General features: G+C 40.0%; 1 protein-coding gene across 6 annotated transcripts in view; it reads left to right on the forward strand.

The window, feature by feature from the left end:
- Window positions 1-24,645, forward strand: part of LOC125967729 (MAM domain-containing glycosylphosphatidylinositol anchor protein 1) — a 93,007-nt gene that overhangs the window by 63,301 nt on the left and 5,061 nt on the right. For all 6 annotated transcript variants that reach the window (XM_049719048.2, XM_049719042.2, XM_049719046.2 and 3 more), the window contains 10 exons: window positions 1,884-2,153; window positions 3,591-3,920; window positions 4,475-4,771; window positions 7,342-7,608; window positions 7,741-7,889; window positions 11,739-11,919; window positions 12,102-12,125; window positions 15,116-15,268; window positions 15,354-15,515; window positions 18,608-18,738. In XM_049719048.2, coding sequence (XP_049575005.1) covers window positions 1,884-2,153; window positions 3,591-3,920; window positions 4,475-4,771; window positions 7,342-7,608; window positions 7,741-7,889; window positions 11,739-11,919; window positions 12,102-12,125; window positions 15,116-15,268; window positions 15,354-15,515; window positions 18,608-18,738 — 1,964 coding nt within the window. The remainder of the gene's footprint in view (window positions 1-1,883; window positions 2,154-3,590; window positions 3,921-4,474; window positions 4,772-7,341; window positions 7,609-7,740; window positions 7,890-11,738; window positions 11,920-12,101; window positions 12,126-15,115; window positions 15,269-15,353; window positions 15,516-18,607; window positions 18,739-24,645) is intronic.

Raw genomic sequence — 24,645 nt, forward strand, 5'->3', positions numbered from 1 at the left:
TGTGATTGCTTACTTCCTTTCACCAATAAAATAATTCTATAAATAGTAGATATAGTAAATAACTGATCAGGATCAAAGAAAGGGAACTAGCTCTGGAAAGAATTAGCTGATACTTAACATCATTTTGTTATGATTAATATATATATATAATTTTGAGCCATGACCTTCACAAGGACTCCCCGCTGTATCCTAAGGGACAACATTGATTGACAGGATTTGTTCCAGTGTTCAGCAATTACTTCACTCAGTTCCATTAATGCCAAACAATTTCCTACCAGAGCATTTTCTGTGCTCTTACTCGAAATTGCCCATCAGTGTTCAGTTTTCACAGCATACACACAATAGACTTTACCAGCCATTGATTGAATCATATTTATTGCACACTTGTCGAAACGGCACATTACCGAGGAGCTATAGTGGTGAGGGAGTTGCGCTAATCAATGAGGGGCTGAATAAACTCTCCCGCTCTTTGGATTTACTGGCGACTGCTCAAATTCAGTCAAAAGCTGTAAAGGGGCTGCACGCTCGACAGCGTGTGTGTTGTGTTGAATGGTGTGTGTATATGTTTCCACAGATGTATCCTTCTTTAGGAGAAATTGCAATGCGCTGTAAATAAATATAAACAATGTTTCTAAGCAGCTAGTACATGCTATATGCTTGACTACTAAAAACAGGGATGTGAGTTTTTTTTACCTCAGACAAGAAACAGTAGAATATAGTCTATTAGTATTGTAGCACATTTTGTGTTGGCAAAGACACTCTGTTTTGTATAGAAATTAGTGTGTATACACATAAATAGTTTGTAGATGAGTAATTCGGTAAAATGTTCTTCCGACAAATAGATTCTGTTTGTTGTCCGGACCGCTGCTGAAAGTCAAATTATCGATTCACAAACAAAGCAAATTGTAGCTTATCGTGGGCTGTCAGCCATGTTTTTTTGTTTACTTTTGGCTGGGACTTTTTAAGGTCAGAGCTTCAAAGCTGCCGATAAAATATTTTTACGCATATCAGCAGGGGAGGCTGGTAATTTGCAAAAGTTGAACCACACTGGGTGCTGACTTTCATAATCTTTCTTCCGAAATGCATCATTATATTATAGTTGACTACTTTGTGTCCTTCTCAGCATCATCCAAATGTTTATTATCCTCTGTCGCTCATAGTGTTCATTCGTATTCATCCATTGTGTGCATAGAGGCATGTGTTCTTGCTTTTAGCAGAGACGTGCAGATTTTTTTTTAGGTCTCTGTGTAATGTGCACCTCTTCAATTTAGGCGATTGCAGTCTGTTGAAAATTATTGATTGAGTGGATGTCCTGAAAAAAAATATATTAGAGGAATGGAAGGCTTCAGTACTATGCGGAGGATTACATTTATCTCAGTTTGATAAAAAAAAAGAGAGAAATCTGCTTTAAATCCTTGCTGTAGTGTCGTCCTGTCAGTTCAAATATTACTTTGTAATCATTGTAAAGCCCAAGTATATTTAAATTAATACACATACACTGGTCCACTCATTTTTATTATTTTTTGTAATCAGTGTTTTTTCTGTAGCACGTCAGGTTTTTATAATGATATATGTATAGACGATAATATATTTAGTAATATTTATGAATTCATGGTTAGGTTCAGCAACAGGTGGATTTTCTTTCCCTGAAATGTCATGGCCATAAATGGGTATTAAGCAAGCTTTTATAGGTCAAATTTAAAACAAAAAATGAAAATGTCTCAAAAACCTGATGTGCTAAAAAAAAACGTAAAGCCATTTTTACAGCCTCGATGAGAAACATTTTAAAGGTAACCTCATTAGAATTTTAATTTCTTCAGGTTGCATCATGATATGTGGAGTAAAAGTTCAAACTAATAATCTATGATCGCATTACTTCCCAGCTCCGCCGATGATCCGGCTATCCGTCAACGACACGGTGGTGGCGGATCCTGGCCAGGATGTTGTCATCACATGCGAAGTGACCGCAGGTTTCCCTCTGCCGACTGTCACCTGGTCGCGATACCCAGGACCGCTCCCCCTCAACGCCAAGGTCCGCGGTCCCCAGCTGATTCTGAGGGGCGTCACACCAACAGACGCGGGCTTCTACAACTGCACGGCTGTCAACAACGTGGGCAACCCCGCCCGTAAGAACATCAACGTTGTTGTCAGGAGTAAGTAGCCAAATTATTTCCACTCACACTTATTGAGCTCAGTTAAAGTGCTGTGCAGAATCATCATAAAGAGCAGGCAGCAAGCAAATAAGAGAATAAAAATATAATATATTGACTAAAAAAAAAAAAAGTTAAAAAAACAAGGTGTGAGCCATCGTTGGGCGTTTTTTTTTTTTTTTTACCGCTTTGACATTTAAGCATAGGATGGTGGCAGTCAACTAAGGTGAACTCATTTCACAACTATTCTTAATTGAAGAGGATTCAAGATGTAACCTCGAACAGTGGCTGCAACACCCACCTACGTTAAAATGTGTATTTTTAATGTAAGCAGTTGATCCCTCATTATGACAAACTGGTGAAAATCATGTCAGAATGTGCGGGTTAAGTATTCCTCTTTTGTTCACCCCCCCACCGTTGATATAGAAAGCCTTCCATCGCTTCTCCCTTGCAGCTATTTTTAGTCCCTTTAATCATCTTTATTCACTCCAATTAGTTGGAGCGGAATGGAAGCAATTAGCGAGAGTCTTGCCCGTTAGCTAACACCGTTGACAATGTATGCTGGATGGCTTTTTCCTGTAAACCTAATGGGCCTGAACGCATCATCGCACCAACACAGGTGACAAGGCAGCAAATGAAACACATTCAGTGCGTGCTTGTATGTGTGAGCGTGAACAAAGTAAGAACAATGTCAATCTGAACATACACACACACACACACATACACACACAATGCATGTGAAACATATGGTCAGTACCTCATGCGTGACATTACCCGGCATCTCTGAGAAGATGTTGAGGTGAAATCCCCGGCCTAAACTGCTCGCTGCCTGTAACGAGAGAAACACACAACTGTTTTGTATTCAGAGTTGAAATCTTCTGGGGAATGTGTAGCTTTTGAAAGTGAAAATGAAATGTGACACTGCGAGAGTTAGTCTGTCCTTGATTTTGCTCCTCTCTTGTAGCAACGTTCAGTTTTCTGTGCAAGGCTCCTTTTATGTCACACGCTCTCTTCCCCCCCCAAACCCCCTCACGCTTCCTTCTTTAATCAACTTTTTTGCTCCTCTTTTTGGAACTTTGAGACATTTTGCATCACGTTGTTTTTTTTGCCTTTGGTTTTCAAGTGTTTTTTCATCAAGTATAATTTGTGCTATTTATTTTAAAATTAAGGGATGATTATTCATGGCTTTAAAAAAAGAAAATAATAATAATCGCTGACCCACACATTTATATCATAAGTGGCAGTCGAAATCCTTGTACCGTCAAAAATGCGAAAAAAAAGGAAATGTCAGGAACTCAATTTAAAATAATAGGATCGCTTACAAAATGATTTTTATTTCACATTGTAGCAACGAAACTTTCAGTTTCTTTTTTATTTTGAGAAATGTTTTCTGGCTTAATCAGCTTGCAGTTAACCAGCTCTCGTCTTCTGTTGGCCCAGCTATGAGCAACCTGACCTTCCAGATTACTCCAGACTCCAACAAGGACAGCGAGAGCATCCAGATGGGTCGAGACCTCAAGCTGTCGTGTCATGTTGATGCCAACCCTCAGGACAAGGTCAACTACACCTGGTACAAGAACGGCGCCTTGGTCTTCAACACGGATAGTCTGATCTTGCTGCGCAGCGACCCCGATATGGCGCCGGGTACCAGCAGCTTGGAGATTGTGGACTTGAAATTCCGAGACTTGGCAACCTACAGCTGCGTGGCAAACTTCCCGGGCAGCAGCGTGCCAGAGCTCCGAGTGGATGTCAACATCTCCCAGAACAGTGGTAAGGTCTTGTTTTTGTCTATTTTTTTACATATCTGACATATTTGCATGACTTCCAAAGTATGTCAGTTAAAAGACTAAATGTCAAGCAGGTTTTGAAATGTGCTGATTTAGCACCTTAGATAATTTCCCATTTTGTTTTGCTTCTCTCTTATTAATACAGTTCAATAACCTCAACACCTTTCAATTTGGCCCCTGTTCTGTTTGACAAAATTTCATGCCAACGTGTATCTAGTTCCTTTGCTCCTTGCGTAATTAGCCACAATGTTAGCGCCGAACACTGAGCGGCCGTTGCTTTTCACGGTTCCCATGTTGCATTAAAGCGGTGTGATTGTTCAATAAAATGTGCCTTGTTAACGTCACTTTCTTTTGTACCTTTTTTATTCGCCATCTGCCTCTGTTTTCAAGTTTAACTGTCAGACACCATCTGTGGGTTTTACAACGTTCACCTCTTAGCCTCACAGATCCTAACCACTGCCTTGCATACTAAGCCCTAAGCCACTATAAAATGTCTATTAATAAATGTTCAATCTTTTGCATCTTCTCTTCTTCTAGTATCACCCCCAATTCTGATGGTCCATCCGAGCGGTCAGGTGGTTAGCGCACGAGAAGGCGGGACAGCTGAGCTGGTGTGCTTAGTGGATGGCAAACCACGACCACCAATCTTATGGTCCCGCGTAGAAAAGGACCTGCTGATGCCTTCTGGGAAGGCTGTGGTAGAGACGCCCGATGGCCGCTTGAGGCTGAGAAACATAAGCCGCGACATGATGGGGGCTTACCGCTGCCAGACTGCTCCTTACAACGGTCTCAACATCAAAAGGCGAGAGCTGCAAGTCCAGCTCAATGTGCAATGTGAGTGTTAAAGTGAATATTTTCACCCAAGAAATCCGTTTTTTAGCTCCATAACAGGAGCACCTTGGGCCTGTTCAACTTGTTGAGCCCTGGGGAATGTTTGGTCCCTTCATATAGTAACGGCATTTTTGGTGATATCGCCTTATAAGTGAGTATACTTTCCAATCAAAAATTCCCTTGGAGAAATAAAACTTGTGCCAGAATTAAAACAACAGTTTATTGTCAGTATAAAATGATTTCCAAATCTATTTGGCACCCCTTTGACTTAACTCCTACTGAAGAAGAGAATCCCCGTCCCTTTGGTTTGAGGCCGCCTTTATCATTCCTCCCGTCTGTTTTATTGTCCTTTAATTATTTAAATCGGCTAAATCCTTGAGGTGCTGTAACTGAAGTAGTCTAGAGTATAGTTAAATGTACCCGGTATAAAAAGAAAGATCAAATATTATTATTCTCTTTGAGGCACCCAAAGGCCAAGATATAATTTATATGATATACCCGAAGCAGAATGAAGCAGTTTAAATTACCGGATTCCATTGTGCTCCTTTCCTCCGCAAGGATTTACAGGGCTTGCTAATGCAAGCCGGGCGGAAGGGCAACAACACTGTGTGAGCCGCGCTGTCCACACCGGCCAAGTCTGATTAATGGACCAGGTGGCCGCCCCACTCTGGGTGCAGAGAGAAACACAGAGATGAGACACACGGATAGAGTGTGTGGACCAAAAACAGGTTCAAGAGTGAGGATGAAATGGAAAAGTGGCATTTGGGAAGGTGACGAGATGGATGGTGATGTGCTAAGTTTAAAAAAAAAAAGTGTTATTGTCAGGTTATGGCAATGGAACAGGAGGGTAGATAACACAGCAACAACTCAGGAACGTGTTGGAAAACAGATGGGTCTACATTTCACACCATTCTTAATTTGTTCTTTATTAAATGCGGACTTTTTTGTTTGTCCATTTAGCATTGTTAATTGATGTGAGGGAACGATGACATTATTTTTACGGCAGACGCTATGCAGTCTTGGCAGACTCGTCCCCCCTCTACTCTATTTTCTTTGCATGCTATTCTTCTTCTTTCCATCCCACTTGGCTGTTCTTCCTCATTGCCATTCTCATCATCATCAATCAGATGACGAAGGGAGGAGCCTCTCCCTCGCTCACCCTCTGTCTGGTCCGGTCTTTCCGTCTCCCCATCCTTTCGCTCATATTCAATCATCGACCTCGCTCACTTTCATGCTGCACTTTCCACGTCATTCGTCTTCCTCATTGTCGCTTTCGCCCTACCTGTCATTCCTCCATGTTATATCTGCACACCACCTCCTTCTCTAAATTGATTTCTACTTTGTTTATTGTAAATGTTAGGCTTGGTCAGTTTTGCTGTCACCACAGAGGAATGTATTTGCATTCAACGCAACCTTTGTTTACATTCGTTGTGTTCTTCTGATGAGACGAAACATTGCGGTGTGTCACAAAGACGGGTGGCAAACAAACCAAAATGGAGATGCCTGAGAGCTTTCGAAGGAGTTAGTGAAATGTCACGGACATATTTGGCTTTTTAAGAGATACAAAGGTCCGATGGTGGCATAGTTTCCAAAGATCTCAAATACCTTTAATATAGAAAGTGTAACACAAGCTATAGTGGATTGGAAGACTAACAAAAATCCAAGCACATATTTTCCACGTTTTCAAAAAGAGGATGTATCTAGGGTACTATATTTAATGATAGCCTGGGAGGAGTGATTTAAAATGCCACCTGTGACCAAAGGGTCATGCTTAATTGCCCAAAAGGGCATTGACACCTTTGTTATGCTGTGTTAAGAACTAAAAATGGATCACATAAGGGTCTTCTCTTCACAGTTTACCTGCTCTGTGTCCTTGACTTGTGTTACCAAAGTCAGACATCAGCATGCATACTGTATGTGCCTATAAACGGCATCAGGTTATGTGACCGTACACTAATCAGCGCACGGCATTACAAGACGACCCTTCACCGCTCAGCCAACCTTCAGCTTCACACTACATTAAGTACATGTATGCCGCTTTGAACAAGTGGCCATTATAAAATGTCCAACAGCAAGAAGTTGTCTTGTATTTCAGTGTTTTTACTGTCTTTGCATCTCCCATCAGACTGTTCTGCTCATTACGTAGATTAGACTATAATTACACCTGCATCTGATAAACGCGACTCATAATGTACTATAGCCACGCTGCCTCGCCTTTGGGACCCCGAACACGCAATCTCATTGCCGTTAATAGGGCAATACCATCATTAGCAGGCATGTCTATGATGCACATGATTAGCCGAGGGTGAAAGCTGCCTGGTGATTCGGGGTGGACTAATTTATCTGCGTTGTGTCTTCGTTAACCTCGGGGCAACAGCGGCTAGTCAGTCATTAGCCACAAAGGCAGGCAAGGCTGCAGGTAGGTTAATTGTGACTTGTTAGCATAAGTTAGCAAGAGAGACGGGTATGCCCTTCCTGGAAATTTGGAATATCTTGGTAATATTGGGTATTATCAAGAATTTAGATCTTTTAATACATGAGGAAAGGTTAATTTACCAAAATTGTCTTCACAGATCCTCCCATTCTGGACCCAGTGTTTCAGGACACACGTGCAAAGAACTCTCAGATGGTGACCCTCAGGTGTTCGGTCCTACGCGCCAACCCGCCACGTATCACGGACTTCCGCTGGTACCGCAACGGCGAATTTGTCCGGATGCCCATGCCGGACTTGAAGGAGACCCCTCAGCTGAGATTCAAACTGGACCTGACCAATAATGGATCCTATGAGTGTAGAGTCAGCAATAGCGCAGGAACATCTACATGTAGATTCCAGGTTTCTGGTGAGTAGACAAAACATATTCACGATGATGTGGCAGCAAACACTCAAATAAAATGAAGAAATTATGGAATTGTTGGTGGAAGAGGCATATATAAACAACGAAAATGGTTTCTTTCCTTTCAATGCTCCCCAGCACAACCTTACGAGGTTGAATTCTACTTTGACACACCCAACCCGGTGAGGATTCTGAAAGGGAACAACTACTCTTACAACCTGCAGTGGACTCAGAAAAACCCAGAGGCCACAGATCGTATCATCGGCTACTCGATTCATGTCCTTAAGGTAAAGTCAAGTATGCACTGAAGGAACCTGCGGAATGAGTTGAAAGTTGGAGCTTGTTCTGGGTTGGAATTTTGTCTATAGTTGTGATTGGCCAATGTGCCATGTCTTGGTCCAAAGACAGTATACAACGACTTTAGGTGGAGGTACCCGCGATACACTGTAATCCAAATACACACATAAACACACTCCAAGATCTGCTTGTTTTGTGAAGCACGAGAACACACATCTGTATGTGGCGGGGTGTTCGTGCAAAGTAACCGTGAGCCTTGAAGAGCTCTGGGAAGTTGAGTAAATGTGCAGTTAATCAATTGGGGACTGAGACTGAATGAATAATGGTACCATGCACCTCTTCTTTTTGATGGCCTCTCTTCTGAGGCCCTCAACTGTCAGTGACTTTATTTTCACGTGACAGCTCATTTCACACCAAGGTCCAGCATGTAACATTACGTGAAGTACAAAACACAGGATGGCTAAATATAAATAAAGTCCGTATTATGAGAAGTGAGTGAACAGCACCAATATTGCAACATAATATATAAAAAAAAGTGGCTACATTGGAAACATTATTTTCTTTTTCGTCTCAACTGAGCCCCTCAATGCTAGACTGCTTTTTTTCCAGAGTATGTGTGTGTGTGTGTGTGTGTGTGTGTGTGTGTGTGTGTCAATGTGACAATGTCAGCTTGCTTTTGTGCAGCTGAATAGTTAATTCTTCTCTTTTTATACCGGGTTGCCAACCAAATGAAGTACGGCTCTAAAGAGAGGAGGAGATTTAGCTGTGTCCTTCCTTGAGATTTCAATTTTATTGTACGCCTCAGACCTTTCCCTCGTTTGCTGCGCTTTGTGCTCTGATTAGGAAAAACTTGATAAACCACACACACGTGCACAAGAATCCTTTTTATTCATTTTATTGCCCACTTCTAAGCCTGCAGCTCATCTAGCTGTTACATTGTGTTGAGATGTTCATAGAATTGCATTAGTAGTCAAAACCTATAGTTGAGTAACCTTGGAATAACGTACTGTGATGCAATAGCTTCAATGGCACTTTCTTCAGAATTTTTTTTTTTTTTTACAATGAACGGCGTATATGTTTGGTGCAAATGAAGGCAGAAGCAAAAAAAAAAAAAAGAAAAAACATGGACAGTATTGAAAGGGGAGAAATAAAATGGAAATGACAAGAAAAACATGATATCTCAGCGCTCCCTTCAACTATTAACTCGAGGGGCAGAACATTGAAAAGTAATACCATATCCATTTCACAAGCCATCTATTCCGGCTACACTTTCTCCGGCTCATCCTCTTAACGCCTCAGCACTCCATCTTTTTAGCACATGCCCGAAGATGTGGGGCTCCCGGGGGACACGTTGAGACGGTAACACACAAGTGCTCATATCAGACGTGGAGCAGATGTCTTTACTGGAGAATTGATTTACTTTTGAACGTCACGTGTTAGCTTCTTCTTGTCTGAAGCGTTAATAAAAGTTGAACAAAAAGTGTGTTTGTTTAGGTCATGTTCATTCTCTGATCGCTTTTTTAGTGAGTTTTGAAAACTTTTTTGCCAGACTTGCACCTGGCTCAAAATTAATACCCAGATTGTGTCACGACACCTTCCATTATCATATATATGAGAAATGACCAAAAAAGCAAAATAAATCTTGGTGAATTAAAAGTAATAAGCATACAGCAATGACTTTACGTCCACACGGCTTATAGCAGCGGACTGCTGGATCAAGTCTTGAAAAAGATCCATTAATAGAGCATGAGAGAATAATTAACCTCACACTCATTATTATTTGAAGTGGCCGCCTCCTCTCATGTTCTCAATCCGTAGTTAGTTCACATGCATAATTGACTTTTTCCATTGTGTGTATGCCTCCACCATCTTTTGTTCATCACTTGGCATATCTTTACAGAAAAAAAATACTCCGTGAATCTTGTAGAAATTTTTTGAAATTGAAATAAGCAGGTATGTATCTAGTGAGGCAAGAAGTCTGTAGAGAACACTTTGACGTTATCCTTGCTGGTAGATGGTTCAAATCGGAGCAGAAGAAGCCATTAAAATGCTTTAAGAGCTCCGAGAAGTTCCATAATGGAGAGTGGAGTTCCGGATGGAAATTGTTGTTGACTCAAGAAAGCCGCATCCATTTCATGACATATACAATCTTTTATGTCTATTTTCATGGTTGAAAACAATATGCATACAAACAGACACACATTTCTGAGGCTCATTGCATCAGTGACTCATCTCTCCCACTTAGCACATCCTTAATGCATATTCCATGCGCACAGCTCCGCTTTTCTCTTATGCTGCGCATCATTATGCACACTGTGTTTATGTGATGCTTGAATGTTTACATGGGGTGTAACTTGCAATAACCTAAATGTTGATTAATGAGTGTTAGCTGGTAGTAAATTGATATAAATACTGTATGACAGTGTGGGCATATGCAGTTTCTGGCATGTGAGCACAATATATATGTGAAAGACAGGCTCTTCTGTATATTTTATTACAGCAGGTTGTTGACAGAAAACTAACATTATCAAACATTTATTGCGTACCAGTATGCACCATCTGTATTTCACAATGTCCGTGTCTGTTGGCCACTGTGTTAAATCACTGTCAGATGTTTGAGACACACACATGGACACACGAACACACGTACACACACCTCTGTTGCATGCATTATCTGATAATTGCATGCTGTACGTGTAGCAGCGTGTCATGGCCGAGTGGCTGACCTAATACATTAGAGGTAGCGTGCTGTCAGGTCTTTAAGTAGCTCGGATCAGCGGCAGATACACAGCTAATGGAGCCTTTGCTGCAGGGGTGGACTAACACAGCTAAAGCGTTGTCAATTTAAAATGGTGTCAACAAAATACACAAACTTTTTGGGGTTAATTATTACAAGATTACAACTGCACTAAATTAGCATTTGTTCCACTTGGCTATGTTTTAGTGCCGTATCGAGTGAGGTTTGAGAAGTCAAGAGATGAATGAAGCACAATATCCAACCATTACAGCAGTTCATTTTTGTACCAAATTGCAAATAAATTATAATTTCATATCTTTATTTTATTGTTCCTCATTATCAAAAATAAATAAAATATTCATCTTAAATATTTTAATCTTTTTAAATAACTCATATATATATATTTTTTTTTTTTCCATGTAGCAGCAAATTGTGTCAGTTTCCTACTATTAAACATGAGCTCATTAAAATCTCATGTCTCAGAAGCATGCTGGTAAAACGCTTAGAGTTGACTCATACTTGGTCGTTAAAGGAAATATGAAGGGCACGCACCCTCGTGAAATCATATGAGGATATGCAGATCAATACGATACCATCAGCGGTTATCCACTGCACAATATCTGTAGTGCTCCAATCAGTGTTGCTTTAATGGAATTATATCAGAATGGTGTAGATTTAGAACAAATGTCCTGCTTAACCTTGTATCCTCATTAACTGATCAGTTTTATCCGCAAGGAGCCGTCAGCATGGCTGGGAGATACCGCAACCGATGATGGGTCTGTTATCATATCTGGGTGCTCTGGTACACATCTTGAAATTATAGTATTTGGAAGGAAAGGAATTGAGAAGACAGCAAAATATGCCCAAAGGTAGCAGAGAAGGGAATTGAGGTTGGGAATGAAGTTATTCCGGCTGTAGTGCAGTCGGAATCTTTCGAGTGTATCTTTCATTATAGCTCCGTCTCAAGCATATTTGTTGTATTTGTGATCCTATTTGTTGAATTTGTGCACTTTGGGAATTTATTTGTACTCGCGAGTAACCTTTTTCTCGTGCATTATATCTGAGTTCCACTTTTCTCTTTCTACACTTGTGTTTGATTCAGAACAAGCAAAAATTTATGTCGGACCACATTGAACTAAAGGACAAGGAGCCTGAGAATGGGGTTCTGTTGTCCTATGCCATTCCTGACTTGAGAATACCTCTTTCCTATGAGGTCCGATTGGCCGCCATCACCATGTGGAGCAAGGGGGAATACGTCAGTCGCATCATCCAGTACTCAGAGCGTGAGTGATCCATAAATAGATTCAATGGATACAGAAGTTATTGAACACAAGGTTTTTTCATGGATTCACAATTAACAAAACATCAGTGCATAATTTGACCAAAAACACAATTGTTTGACTTTAAAGGTTTTACTTCCTTCATTGTTGTGGATCATGTTAATCGGGGCTTCGTTTTCTTACAGCGTACACCTACCCAAGATCCACAGGTGAGTTCTCTCACTCAGCTTCCATCTTCTAATCTTCTAAACTTGTTGCTGTCAAATGATTGATGACAGGGTGATAAAATTAGCAGCGCATTTAGATTTTTTTTTTACTTTTACACCGAAAAGCCAATTTGTTTTATGGCCCCCAGAACTGTCAACAGTGATTTGTAAAGTCTTGTGATGATCAAATTTGGTTGCTTTAGGGAAGAGTGTGTGTTATGAGAAGCATGTGAAAATTACACACTGTCTATATTTTTGATAAATGTCTGGAACAGATAATAGCCAAAAGGTCCTATGATGAAGTGTAACTAGACCTATTAAGATGTTTTTTTTAAATTAAAATAGGTTTTGATTTCAGTAAACATGAACATATTCAATGAAAGGCTATTTTTAGATCTTCATAAATCTATAATTTGTTGAAACTGTTGTGCGTAATAATTTGGAATGATGCGTTTGACACTTTTTATTAAAAAATGATACTATTATTATTGAGAGGTTAAAAAAAGAAAACTAGTTTTACTCTAATGGTCGATTGCCTGAAAATTATGCTGGCTGTCATTTGTATCAACTGTTTAGAAAAATCAGACAAAAGTATCGTTCGCATCATTAGCTTGTTTTTTGTCCAAGTATTGAATATTGCAGATGAAAATGAAAGCAACCAATGTAAGGAGGTGTTTATTTGTTTTAAGATAATCCCGCAGCCTTCAACTAATTGGCAAAAAAGAAAAAGTTTGTTTTCCCAGACTGCTGAGAGCCAGATTGTCTCTCCACAAACAAACAAAATCTTATTGCATTTGTCAGCCATATTTTTTGTTTACGTTCCATACTTTTCTCCTGTGGTCGAACCTCATGAGCTCATCCAATCTGTCCTCTTCCCCCTTTTATTTTAACGCAGCATTCAACCTACATCTCTTTTAAGGTTGTGCGTCTCAAACCTGTCTTTTTGTAAAAACTTTTCAGTCATTCGTCTTTATCAGCCCGCCAAATGTTCTCTGTCCTCTTCAGTAAGCGACATGCAGCATTTGTCTGGCACTGGTGTCACTCAGCTCTGCCAGGATGATGAAATTAAAATACAACTGCACATTGGAACAAACAGACTGTGAGAACAATGGTGCAAATTGAAATGTGTGGGTGTCGCGGAGCAGGGTGTGAATAGTAATAAATTACCCCCTCGAAACAAATTCTAACACAGATGCCATTCGCTTATGCAAAGTAGCAGATATAGTAAACACGAGTCCGATGAATGAGTGGTTTTATTGATTAAATATGCTGTTGATTATGTAGAATTTGATTAAAGTGATCAACAACGGATCCCACATGTACACGAAGACTCTAATTAGCAAATATAGGGTACAATTAATTGGCCAAATATCAATAGGCTGGGCTGACTTATTATTCATTAATTATATTACACTTGGGTTGTATTTGAATGTGAAGATGTTAAGCTCCCTTTTTGTGATGTCATTATTTAAACATGGGTAAATATACAGAATTTAAATTACATTTCTGGTGTGTGGGGAGTTTCAGGTTATGCCAGAGTGTAAATGGACAGCTGAAAGTGAGAGATTCCTTGGTTGTTAACATCTAAAACACAGCGCCACAGGGTGGGTGGTCGGCGCCCGGGGCGAGTAAAATAATTTGATCTCTTAGGACAGCACAGTCTTCAAGTTATCATCGTTGACACCTTGCAAATGGATATACAGCGCAAAAAAAGCCAAAGAAAATTCTTTTGGAAGAATCAAGATACCATCTAGCTGTGCGAAGGACATCCACTCATGGCGCTCAGTTTTTGATTGGGTCAATGAAATTGCCTGTTGAATTCTTATTTTGTTAAAGTAATTTGTAACTTCTGAATTTTAATGCCAGGCAGACAAGTGAAGTGAGAACTCCAGCTTTGCAAAGTTTCCACCTCAGTATTCTTCTTCATTTGACTGAGGTTGTCAGGTTTACTTAAGTAAATCTTACCCAGTAATGTCATTTACAATAGAAAAAAAAAACTGATTATCTTGAAAACAGTTGTGGATACAATTATGAAATCGAAGTAATATTTATAGGACTCCCTCAAAAAAAATATTTATATCAGCATAGCGAGGGATAACAATTCTCGTTTTTTTGTAGATTCTTGGCTTTAGAACCAAATTTTTTGTAAAGTTAAAATTCTATGATGTCCGACGTATGCAAAGGCTTTCAGTTCCAAACATGTTAGCCGTCTTTTTTTAAAGTACCGTACGCCCCTTGCAAGCAAGCACAGAAACATTTCCTGAAGTGATCTATGTAGTGGCATTCTAGGAGCATTGCCTGTCCAAATCTGTTGATAAACTGCACTTGGCTCCAGTCCAACTTCACAAAGAAAAACCCAAAAAGTCACACGGTGCTCTTTGGGAGGATGTGTCAGCGCACACATGTACATGAGCCGGGGTGGGAGTTGGGTCAGCGGTTTGAATTAGAAACAGCAACCAAAAAAAAAAAAGCCAACATTATTTGATGGTAATCCAGGTCAGACACTGATTCTTTTTCTTGGCTGACTGCTGGAAAGTATTGATTTTTAACCAATGAACATCCCAAGATACAAAACATTCGGCTTTTTCATTTAACTCACCTTCTAGTTAAGTCACTTGGAGGTTGAAGTTCTTTTCATAAAGCCATCCAATATGTCAGACGGATTCAAGCAGGGCAGTTGCCAGGTTGCAAAATGCCAACTTGGCTGTTTTTATTTATTTACTTACTTACTTACTTACTTACTTACTTACTTACTTACTTACTTACTTACTTACTTACTTACTTAAAAGTAAAAACCACCAGAGAAAATTATATGATAAAGGAACTTTTGATAGTTGTAGAAATAATATCATATTTTGTTGAAATTTTTACATATTGAACCACTTCAGACTTCCCATATTATCTGTAAAAAAAATAAAATAAAAAATTGATGTAGGATTATCAGAAATGCATCCCCAACCTAACACTTTTGCTTTTCCACATTCACGCACCAGACCACGTGTGTGGCTTTGAGGATGAGAGGATTTGTGGTTTTTCACAAGACCGAAGCGACGTTTTTGACTGGACGCGACAGAATCACCTGACCCAGAATCCCAAGAGGTCCGCCAATACAGGCCCGGAGACGGATCGCAGTGGAACCAAAGAGGGTGAGGAAAGGGGAATGAATTTAATTTGCAGTTCCAAGCAGCTGTGCGGATCTCTGAATGTAGCTTTTTTTTCGTTTTCTTTCAGGCTACTACATGTACATCGAAGCATCACGGCCACGAGTTCCGGGGGACAAGGCTCGTCTGCTCTCTCCACTTTTTAACGTGACCACGGTCAGGGGCCCCAAGGGATCCGGCAGAGTCCCATACTGTGTCTCCTTCTTCTACCACATGAAGGGCAAACACATTGGTGAGTGAATGAGAGGAGAATAATACATGCACACCTCAAGGCCCATAATGCAGACTTTTTATTCTTGACAAATAATATTAAGGTGCATGAATGGTTGCTCTGCTCATAGGACTCGTTCCAAACGGTCACATTTAGTGAATGCAAGGTCTTAAATTTAATCAAAATAGCCTTTAAAAAAGCTCTTAAGGAGTCTGTAGATACTTTTCCATTAGGACAGTCAGTTTTCACTTTCAAATAAGATCACTCTCAAATTCCAACATTTGATAGGCGCTTGAGTTTTTACTTTTTGGACTTCTTTCAATTGTGAGGGTTCAAAAGTGAAAGTTCTCAGATCTTCGCGCTTCTGGCCGACTCTCGATTTCTGTTCCTGAGCCATAGAGCTTGACGTGTAGACAAACCCGGGGGTGGCAGGTCTTTGTATGTTTCCACTTGTGCCTTTGTGTGTGTGTGTGTGTGTGTGTGTGTGTTTGTTTTTGAAGTGGGCAGTGGGTGTGTGATTTATGGCAATGGTGCCATAGACTCAGTCACTTGGCCAAGCTGTTCATCATAATATGCTCTGTCACAGAGCTACAAGGCATTCAGCTTAGAGCCTGCACAACCTAAGACACACACACACACACATTCACGCCACTTGTTAATTTAAAAACCGCCTGCTTTTGCTATTTGTGTTATTTAGATGATTTGAATTGGTAAATAGTCATAGCCAATAGTTGTAAATGTTAATTATGAGAAATATTTAGCATTAAAAAAATCATTTTGCATTTGGAAACATTTTAAAAAATTTGTTTTTGTTTTGCTTTTCTCAGAAACCTTTTTTTTGACATTTCCAGTTATATCTCTAAAATATCAATAAATCAAGTTCATCATTTTTTTATGGGATCTTACCTCCACCAAGCACAGAATGCTGAGCGAGAGTATATAGGAATACTTTAGGATTGATGACCGAAACACAAAAAGGGACTGTTTACAAAGGTAGTAAATTCTCCGAGAAACAGGGCAATTTTCTCTAAGGCTCAAAGTTCTCATCCCTGATGGTGGTGCTTTGCAGCAAGGCAACATCTGTCACCTGGTGCTTGCTTACAATTACAACAGTCTGTTAGCAGTTCACGCCAAGCTTCTTTACAAGATCCCCTTTCATCCATGCTGTTGTTCTCCCATTCGCTTACAATTTATTAACTTTAATTGCCTTCCACCGGCCGAGCTCACGCCGCAACCGTCTTGTCGCAACGTGTGTTCCTTGGCCATAATAAAGAAGGAGGCTACTGCAACAAAAAGAGTAGAGCTGGATGTTAGCAAAATGAGGAAGCACGAGTGAAGCAGTGTTTCAGAAAAATGTTATAAAGCTTTCAAAAGAGCTTGAAAGGCTTTGTTAGAGATGCAAGGTGGTGTAAAAAGGCTTGAGTAGCATGAGCTGCCGAAAAGGCCATCAGCACATTGATGTTCGCACGCCGTCGGATGACACAAAAGCACCGATACGTACGCACTCGACCTGTTTTCAAGAGGAAGTACATGAAGGTTATTGAAAAAGGCACTTATAGCGTATATTCTGTGTTTTGCGTTGCGAAATGTGGAACATGAAAGTCCGTATTAGGCTAGGTGAGGGTGCCATGAATAGTTTGGGTCACCTAATGCAACTCTTCACTCTTAGCAGCATGTAAACACCATTTGCTCATGTTTCTATACTCGAGGTTTAGTTTGGCTGTTTCTTGGACCAAGCCACTGGCAAGCTGATTTGGAACGGTTGGATTGTTTTGAGTGCACGGCGATGGAAAACAAATGAACAGTTATTTAAATGATCCTCTGTTGAGGTTTTTAATTAAAAGCATTCCAGTGTGTTTTAAAAGTTTTTTTTTTTTAATCTTCCAGTCGTAATCCAAAAAGATTTCGATGTCATTTACAGTACACTTACCCTTGGCGCTCATCCCCTGCGACAGACTAAAATGTTAATTACTTACTAGCTTAATTATTTCAAGTCTCGAGTCACATTACCTCCAAAACAAATATCACCCATGAGAGTCGGTTGAACATTTTGTGGGCATATGGAGTGATGAATTTTCTAGCGAAAAAAAAAACTCCTACCAAATTGAAACACATAAAATACCTTAGCAGTGCTGCCTAGGCATGTGTTAAGAGACTAGATGTTGGTTAATATTGCACTTGAGAGCAGTCTGAGAATGCTTAAGAAGATGAATAGTTCTTTCAACTTTGAGACCTAAGAGAGTTCGAGGAGCTGTGCTCCGAGCTTGTGTATAGGACCTCAGGGAGTTTGTTTTATATCGCAAGTGAATAACTTTTGCCATTTTGAAAGTTAGGTGGGATGGCCGGTCAATCGCCCAAATATTTGTGGCATAATATTAAACAAAGCTGGCAGTATATTCAAATTCATGTCTGGCAAAAAAAAATTAAAAGCTAAAGTATAAATCGTGCTCCAGTAGAGTTGCTTGAAAGCCACTAATGTTCTACTAATGTTTTGTTTATGTGATGGAATCTTTTACGATATGGTTTAAATAGGCTCAGTGAAATGGCCAGCACACATTACAATGAGATGGGTTCAATAAGTGGGCGCAAATCAGCCATGGTTCAAAATCTTAAAAGGTTCCAAGCCTTTGGAGTTCGATGTCAAAGCCACAAGATTATAATCTGATGTGTCATCCTTGTCCTCACTTGGGTCATGCGTGAGCTGGAGCCCACAGGCAGTTTTGGATCAGAGGTGCTTTTACTCTCTTGACTCATCATGGCCAATCGCAAGGCACATAGAGAAGGGACAAACAACATATTCACACCTATGAACACTTTAGAATTTTCAATTATATTTATTTTTGGGAATGTGGATATAAGATAGTTACCAGTAAATAAATACATACATACATACATACATACATACATACATACATACATACATACATATGAAAAATAAATAAATAAATGTAAAAATAAAAAGCACAGGGAGAATATGTAACATAAACAATCACAATCTATTGAGATCATTGTAGCTGGAGGTACGGCTCTTGAATTGAATGTCATGGTATTATGCGCCATGTCCACTGAATGTATTTAATCAGCTTTTCTAAATCTGCAATTCCGTTTTACAGGCACTCTCAATGTTCTTTTGAAAGTGAGGAGCATTGCCTCAGTGGATTCTATGTTGTGGACCAAATCAGGTCATCAGGGCCCAGACTGGAAGAAAGCGTACTTTGACATCAGTCCCAGTGGACCATTTCAGGTAAGAGCGCAATGAGAACAATATCCTATCCTGTTTTATCGTTACAATAAAAACAACAACAAAAAACAGCACAGCTATAAGGAGCATTAAAAAAATATTGTGTTGTGTTTTGGAAGAAGAGGAAATATAAAAAAGAAAAATCATGCACGTCAGGGTCATGGATCATTTGCTGAAAACAATATTTTTGTTTATTTATTATTAATGTTATTTTCATTATTATTATTACACCTACGTATGTTGCATGCAAAGCCATGACTTGATCTGAATTTGTGACCCAGTCATCCGTAGTAGAGACCTCAATACTATTTGTTGAAACTGGATCAGGCCCACGGCATGTTTCAACTCTACTGTGAGTTTGCTGGTCCAAGAAGAAGACAACAAAAATAAAGAGTTCATGAGGCTTTTATTTCCATGGTATTACATGGTATTTCTTGCTTTTCTTGTCAACTCTCTTATCTTTGGGAGATTTCATCTACTGAAGGATTCCTCTCATCTGCATATTTCCCAAGAGGGAAGTCGGATAGAAAAGAGGCAGGGGGGGGGGCACTCTGGGGGCTGCTTGGAATAAAAGGAATCCAGCGAAGAATCGAGCCTCAGACTTTGTTTGGAATTTGATCCATTTTTCATAGGAAATTGTGGTGCAGAGAAAGGGGTGAATAAAATTTTTTAAAGTGTAATTATGAGCTCACAGAAGCCTACTTGCACATGCAGTTGACTTAATTCTACTATTTTAGTCTTTCTTGTAAATGCAAATAAATGTCGGTAAGTAGCTAATTGCAGACAAGGTTATTGAATTCGTTTATTCCAATGTGGTAAAAATAAATCTCAAAGCATCTGTCCTGTTGGTGCCTGTGCCAGAAGTGTAGCTTTTGAAATGAATTTTCTTTGCCCAATCCGTATAGTTTGTTAAACCAATTTTGATCAGAACTAATGAGAGCAATTCAAATAATGTCACATGTCTACATTAACTTTAAGTTTTGATATTGCCAGTGAATTGTTTTCAAGCAGTTTGATATTTTTGGATAGAGGTCCGTATTGATCAGCGAGGACCTTTTGAGCGAACATTCAGCTGCTTTTTCTGCTGAATGTCAGCAACAAGCTTCGTCTACACGGCTGCCAAAGAATTAGTTGCCTCATCGAGGATGTGCTGTTCTCTGGGTGGACGACAAGGTTATAATGTTTGTTTCGCAGATCAAGATACACAACAGCTTGGCTGATCATATTATTTTTCAATAATATGACAAAGATACAACTTAATTCAATATTTGAATTTAGTGCCCTTTAAAAGTATTGGAATAACAAGGTTAATTCCTTTGATTTTTTTTTGTATACTGAAGAAATTTGGGTTTGATGAATATCAGACCAAAAAAAATCTGAATTGCAGCTTTTATTTTCATGGTATTCATATCTAGATAACTTTAAGAAGTCAGGACAGAAAACCTTTTGAATCCATCCAGCAAGATCACTCTTTGCTTCTTTGTGTCAGGCCGAGTAAATTTCCAACTCATTGGTGTGAAAAGTAGCGACAGCAAACCAATTCGTTTTTCTTCCCCTCTTTCTTTGTATCCGTCTATTTTAGATTGTTTGTCTTTCCCTCTGTCTGGTTCTGCGGTGCAACACCGTGCTGACTGTTTGGGTACTTAGTCCTTACTAAAAAAGTAAAACAATAATCAAACACATTGTTTAATCAAACATCTGTCTTTGAAAAAAACACATCCACCTGCGTAAGTACCATGTTAGATCCAATTACATTTGCATACACACACACACGTACACACACACATAGCAGCAGCAGTCTCCTGTCCCCTGCAGCAATTAGCAATGACAGGTCAATTAACATGTTTATTTATGTGCAGGGGATGCCTGCAAGTTGTGCTGTAATGATTCCTGAGTCTCTCTGTGTGCGCGTGCATGGGGGAAATCGAAACCATGATGAATGTAGACTGAAGACCTACGCTGGGGGGTGCGTGAGCCCTTCATTAACTTTGTTTCTGCAGCAATGTGCTCCTTTCACTTGGATGGGGAACATTGGGATACGGGTAAAAGAGTGAACGGGCAGAGGTACACTCCTCGGGGATGTTAGGCAGTCTCGGCGGTGTATTGATTGAGCAATGTAATGAGCACCTTCAGTCAACACACAGCGCACACACAAGTTCATTTCTAATGCATGGAGAACACCTTGCAGATAAAATCCATTCATTTCACGTCATGTATTTTTTTAACGTTTTTTTAAGACAGTTTTGATAGCCTTTTCGGAGTGCATATCATATCATTACTGTGTAACATATGGCCAACCTGATGATGAATATTCATAAGGCAATGCCTGTGCTTTAAAATCAAATCGCTCCACCTTCCCCACAGGATGCGTCTTCCAAATCCGACTCAGGTGCATTAAAAATCGTGTAGAGTGTGGTATCATGTATGTCCACGAGTCGGCTTGTAAAATTTTAAAATAGTGGTTGAAAATTTACCAGAGCAGCACATGCTGGTTTGGACAAACTACCCAATTTCCTGCTCACAGTAAAACTGGCAGCAGTCTGTAATAGGAGAAAGCGTGTGTGACAAAGAAGGGGGGAAAAAAAACATGTGGCACATATATTTGCAGCTTCAATAAAGTGATTACTGCATTTTAAAATATTCATCATATCGAGACTCGTAAAGTAAGATGGATGAGAGAGACGCGTGTGAAAGAAGCGTTGTCTCCTTGGCAACCGATACGTGATTTCCAGCTCTCATGCTAATAATGGAGCGCTGTAAATGTGGATCTTGAATAATATACAACGAACCCAGATATAAATGCACTGACTATTTATCATTCTTGTAACCCGGCGATTTCTTAGCATAACATTCCTAATCATGCAATTGGGCTAAAAATCTTTACTTTGATGCCGTTACGGCGCTGCTCACATTTGTATAATATCAAAATTGGAAAACCCAATTGGAATGTCTTATTGAGCGGAATAACTGACCGGCTTGCATTAGGCATTCGGCTCATGTGCAAAGCTTGTGTTATATTGAAGGTGGAGCGGTAGCAGGCCAAGGGGCAAGCAAACTCAACGTGGTTCTTAATGAACTGCAATAAAACATCCACTTCTTCATGCAAGCAACTTATTGTCAGTCCGTGACGTTCAATGTTTGAGCTCAACTGAAAGGAAGAATACAAATCAGTCACCTCAAGATCTGAAAAAAACTCCAGAATTTGCTAAACTTCCTCCTAAATGTCCTCTATAAGATGAATAATTCTCTATTGATATTTCCTTAAAGATATTCAAATATGGAGTGATAAATTATTAATGCGCCCCAAACTACACGTGCAAACAAATAACACTTGACATTTGACTCTTGCGGAATTAATCAAGTTGTTTCTTATAGCCTCATGATTTTTTTATGCCATTTTTTTAAAGCAATGCCCCGAGATATCGAAATACTTTTAAGCTGTTGAACGTATACAGGCACAAAGTATGGTGAGTGCCGTGAATGTGGCACAGGCCATCTGAGGTGAGCTGATAAATGACTTTTTTTCACGTTAGCCCTCCCTGTCACACTTTTTCCCTCCTTCTTAAAACTTTGTTATGTATCAGCAGCCGCAGGGCGAATCCCATTTCTCTCTCTGACCGTTTCATTCCTCCATCGTTTTCTCTCTCTCTCTTGCTCTGTTCTGGATTTTTTGCCCTGATTAAGAGCGCCTCCGGTAGCTCCGTGTCTCCTCCTACATTGACGCTCCTTCCCACCCTGTTGGCGGTGAGCGTTTGTTCTGTTCCGATCGATAATGATTAATCTGTCTGAGGTTGACAAAGGGAAATACACGAATGAACTGGTTGTTGTTTCATTTTGGTTTTGATATGGTAAAGGATTGCTTTGTAAAGTCTGTTTTGCCCTTTTGCCTTTGTCGACTCAAAATGTAATTTCCTACATATCTGAATTGGTTTTATTGCAAAGTCATTCTCTGCAGTTTTCCAAAATCCGGTCCCCAATGCCGTTATTGCTTCACAATGACACAATACACTTCATTAATTGAATGTTGGATTTGTTTTCAACTTTCAAAAAAATGCTTGTATTGTGTTGTTTTGTTTTTTTTAGCAAATGCCAGTCCAGCCACTTTGCATAAGTTAGAATGAGAAGTTGAAAAATAACAAGCCCCTGCCTGTAGTGTAGTTGAGGTACGCCCGGGGACACGACCGAAGAGACAACACCGGCTTTTCTTGCTCACCGTGACAAGTACACTGACATTAACATATAAACTTCGAGAAGTTGCCCTTTTAAGTTTCCGCACGCGTGTGTGCGACTGCTCGCTTGATCTTTTTGGGAAGTCAGGTAAATGTTAAATGTCAGTAGTGTTGAGTTCAGGCACCGCGAGTGACCCGTGTTAACCTGTTCTTGTTGAAGTGATCACATGATCTTTACCTGTGAAGATGGCATTTATCGCCAGATGTTAAGTCAGTCATGGCTTGGAAGACCATGTACTGACATCTTAACTTTTTAGATGTAAGAAAAGTCTCAAAAATATATTTTTTTTCTGGTTTTGCCTTTTTTCACTTTATCACCTTTCTTAAATGTCAGAACAATTGTCAAATCTATCTCTGAATCCTCCCAAGAGTTGTGAGTTTTAAGCAAATGTTATCTGTGTCAGCACATGCGGCCTCCCATGGATGTTTGTTTCATGTCAAAAGCGTCTCCGCAGAGAAGGCAAACTTTTTCCGTCCTGTGTGCAGCGTACTGACTGCAAACGCCCGAGGCCTTTGAGGTGCTGCCACTCGTCTCAGCAGCTCTCCCTTGCTTTGTTGCCACTGCCAACAAAAGTGAATGTCTTTGAGGGCCTGCTCGCTTCCTGTCCCTCCAAAACAAGAGCTCGGCCAAACGCAACTGCTGTGAAAATATTCAAATTGTTCACTGCTGCGAACAGAAACATGATGGAAATTCATAAAATGAAAATAGCCATTTTATGAGCAATTTTTTTTCTGTTCTTAATTTTGTCTTTATTGCACCTTCAGGGGAGGCGTGTAACCGAAACAATGTCTTCTTATTTTGAATTTAGCTTGGCGTGCACATTTCAAAATTGCCTGGCGTTGTCAGTCAGCAGATCTGCGGCAATGGCTTGTTATTGTTCCAGCAAAGCGCCATCTGTCTCACGCCTACAAGCGTGCCAATCAGCATCCTGTCTGAAATTGATTTAGTTCAAGCTACTGGCCTCTATGCCAGTTGTTTATTCAGGTCAAAACTTCTACGTACACATCTCCATTGTATTGTATTGTATTGTATTGTATTGTATTGTGTTGTATAATAAGAGCGTGTCCCGACTTGCTCCAGCGTAGACTACCCAGAGGCCATCTTGTGTTCCGTGCGGAGTTTGCTACCTGGGTAGTTATTTTATTTTTTTATCTCAAGTCACACTCTCCTGCAGTAGCGTCCCTTGGGGCCGCGTCCCCTCTTGTACGCGAACCGCACATCAATGGCAGCGGTAAAGGTTACAAAGCGACACATTGGTAGTGCCGGCTTGGAAGCTTTACTGGAGCCGCTTTGATCCCGGAGTCACACACTCAAACACGCAGTCGAGTCCCTCGCCGACACACTTCTTCGACAAGGACTTAAAAGTGAGTGCATCTTACACATGTGTCACAAAGTAGGGTATGTAATTACTGGTGAATGTCAGCGTTATATATCAGGCATTGTAAGGACAGCGGCAACCTTCTGTGACCCGTAACCCCATTTTTAGATCTATTTACAGTTTGACCTGACATCACTGACAAAGTTTACTTTTTAATCGTCGTCTTTTGAAGAAAAACAGTTAACAGATTGTTACATTAAGGATTGCTATTCACATTTACCTGTGTATATTTTCTCTTTATTTCACTCTTTGTTATTATTCCAGAAAACGGGGGCAAGTGGAACACAATCCAATCTGTGTTG

Source organism: Syngnathus scovelli, chromosome 4 (genome assembly GCF_024217435.2).
Source record: "Syngnathus scovelli strain Florida chromosome 4, RoL_Ssco_1.2, whole genome shotgun sequence".
NCBI classification, from domain to species: Eukaryota; Metazoa; Chordata; class Actinopteri; order Syngnathiformes; family Syngnathidae; genus Syngnathus; species Syngnathus scovelli.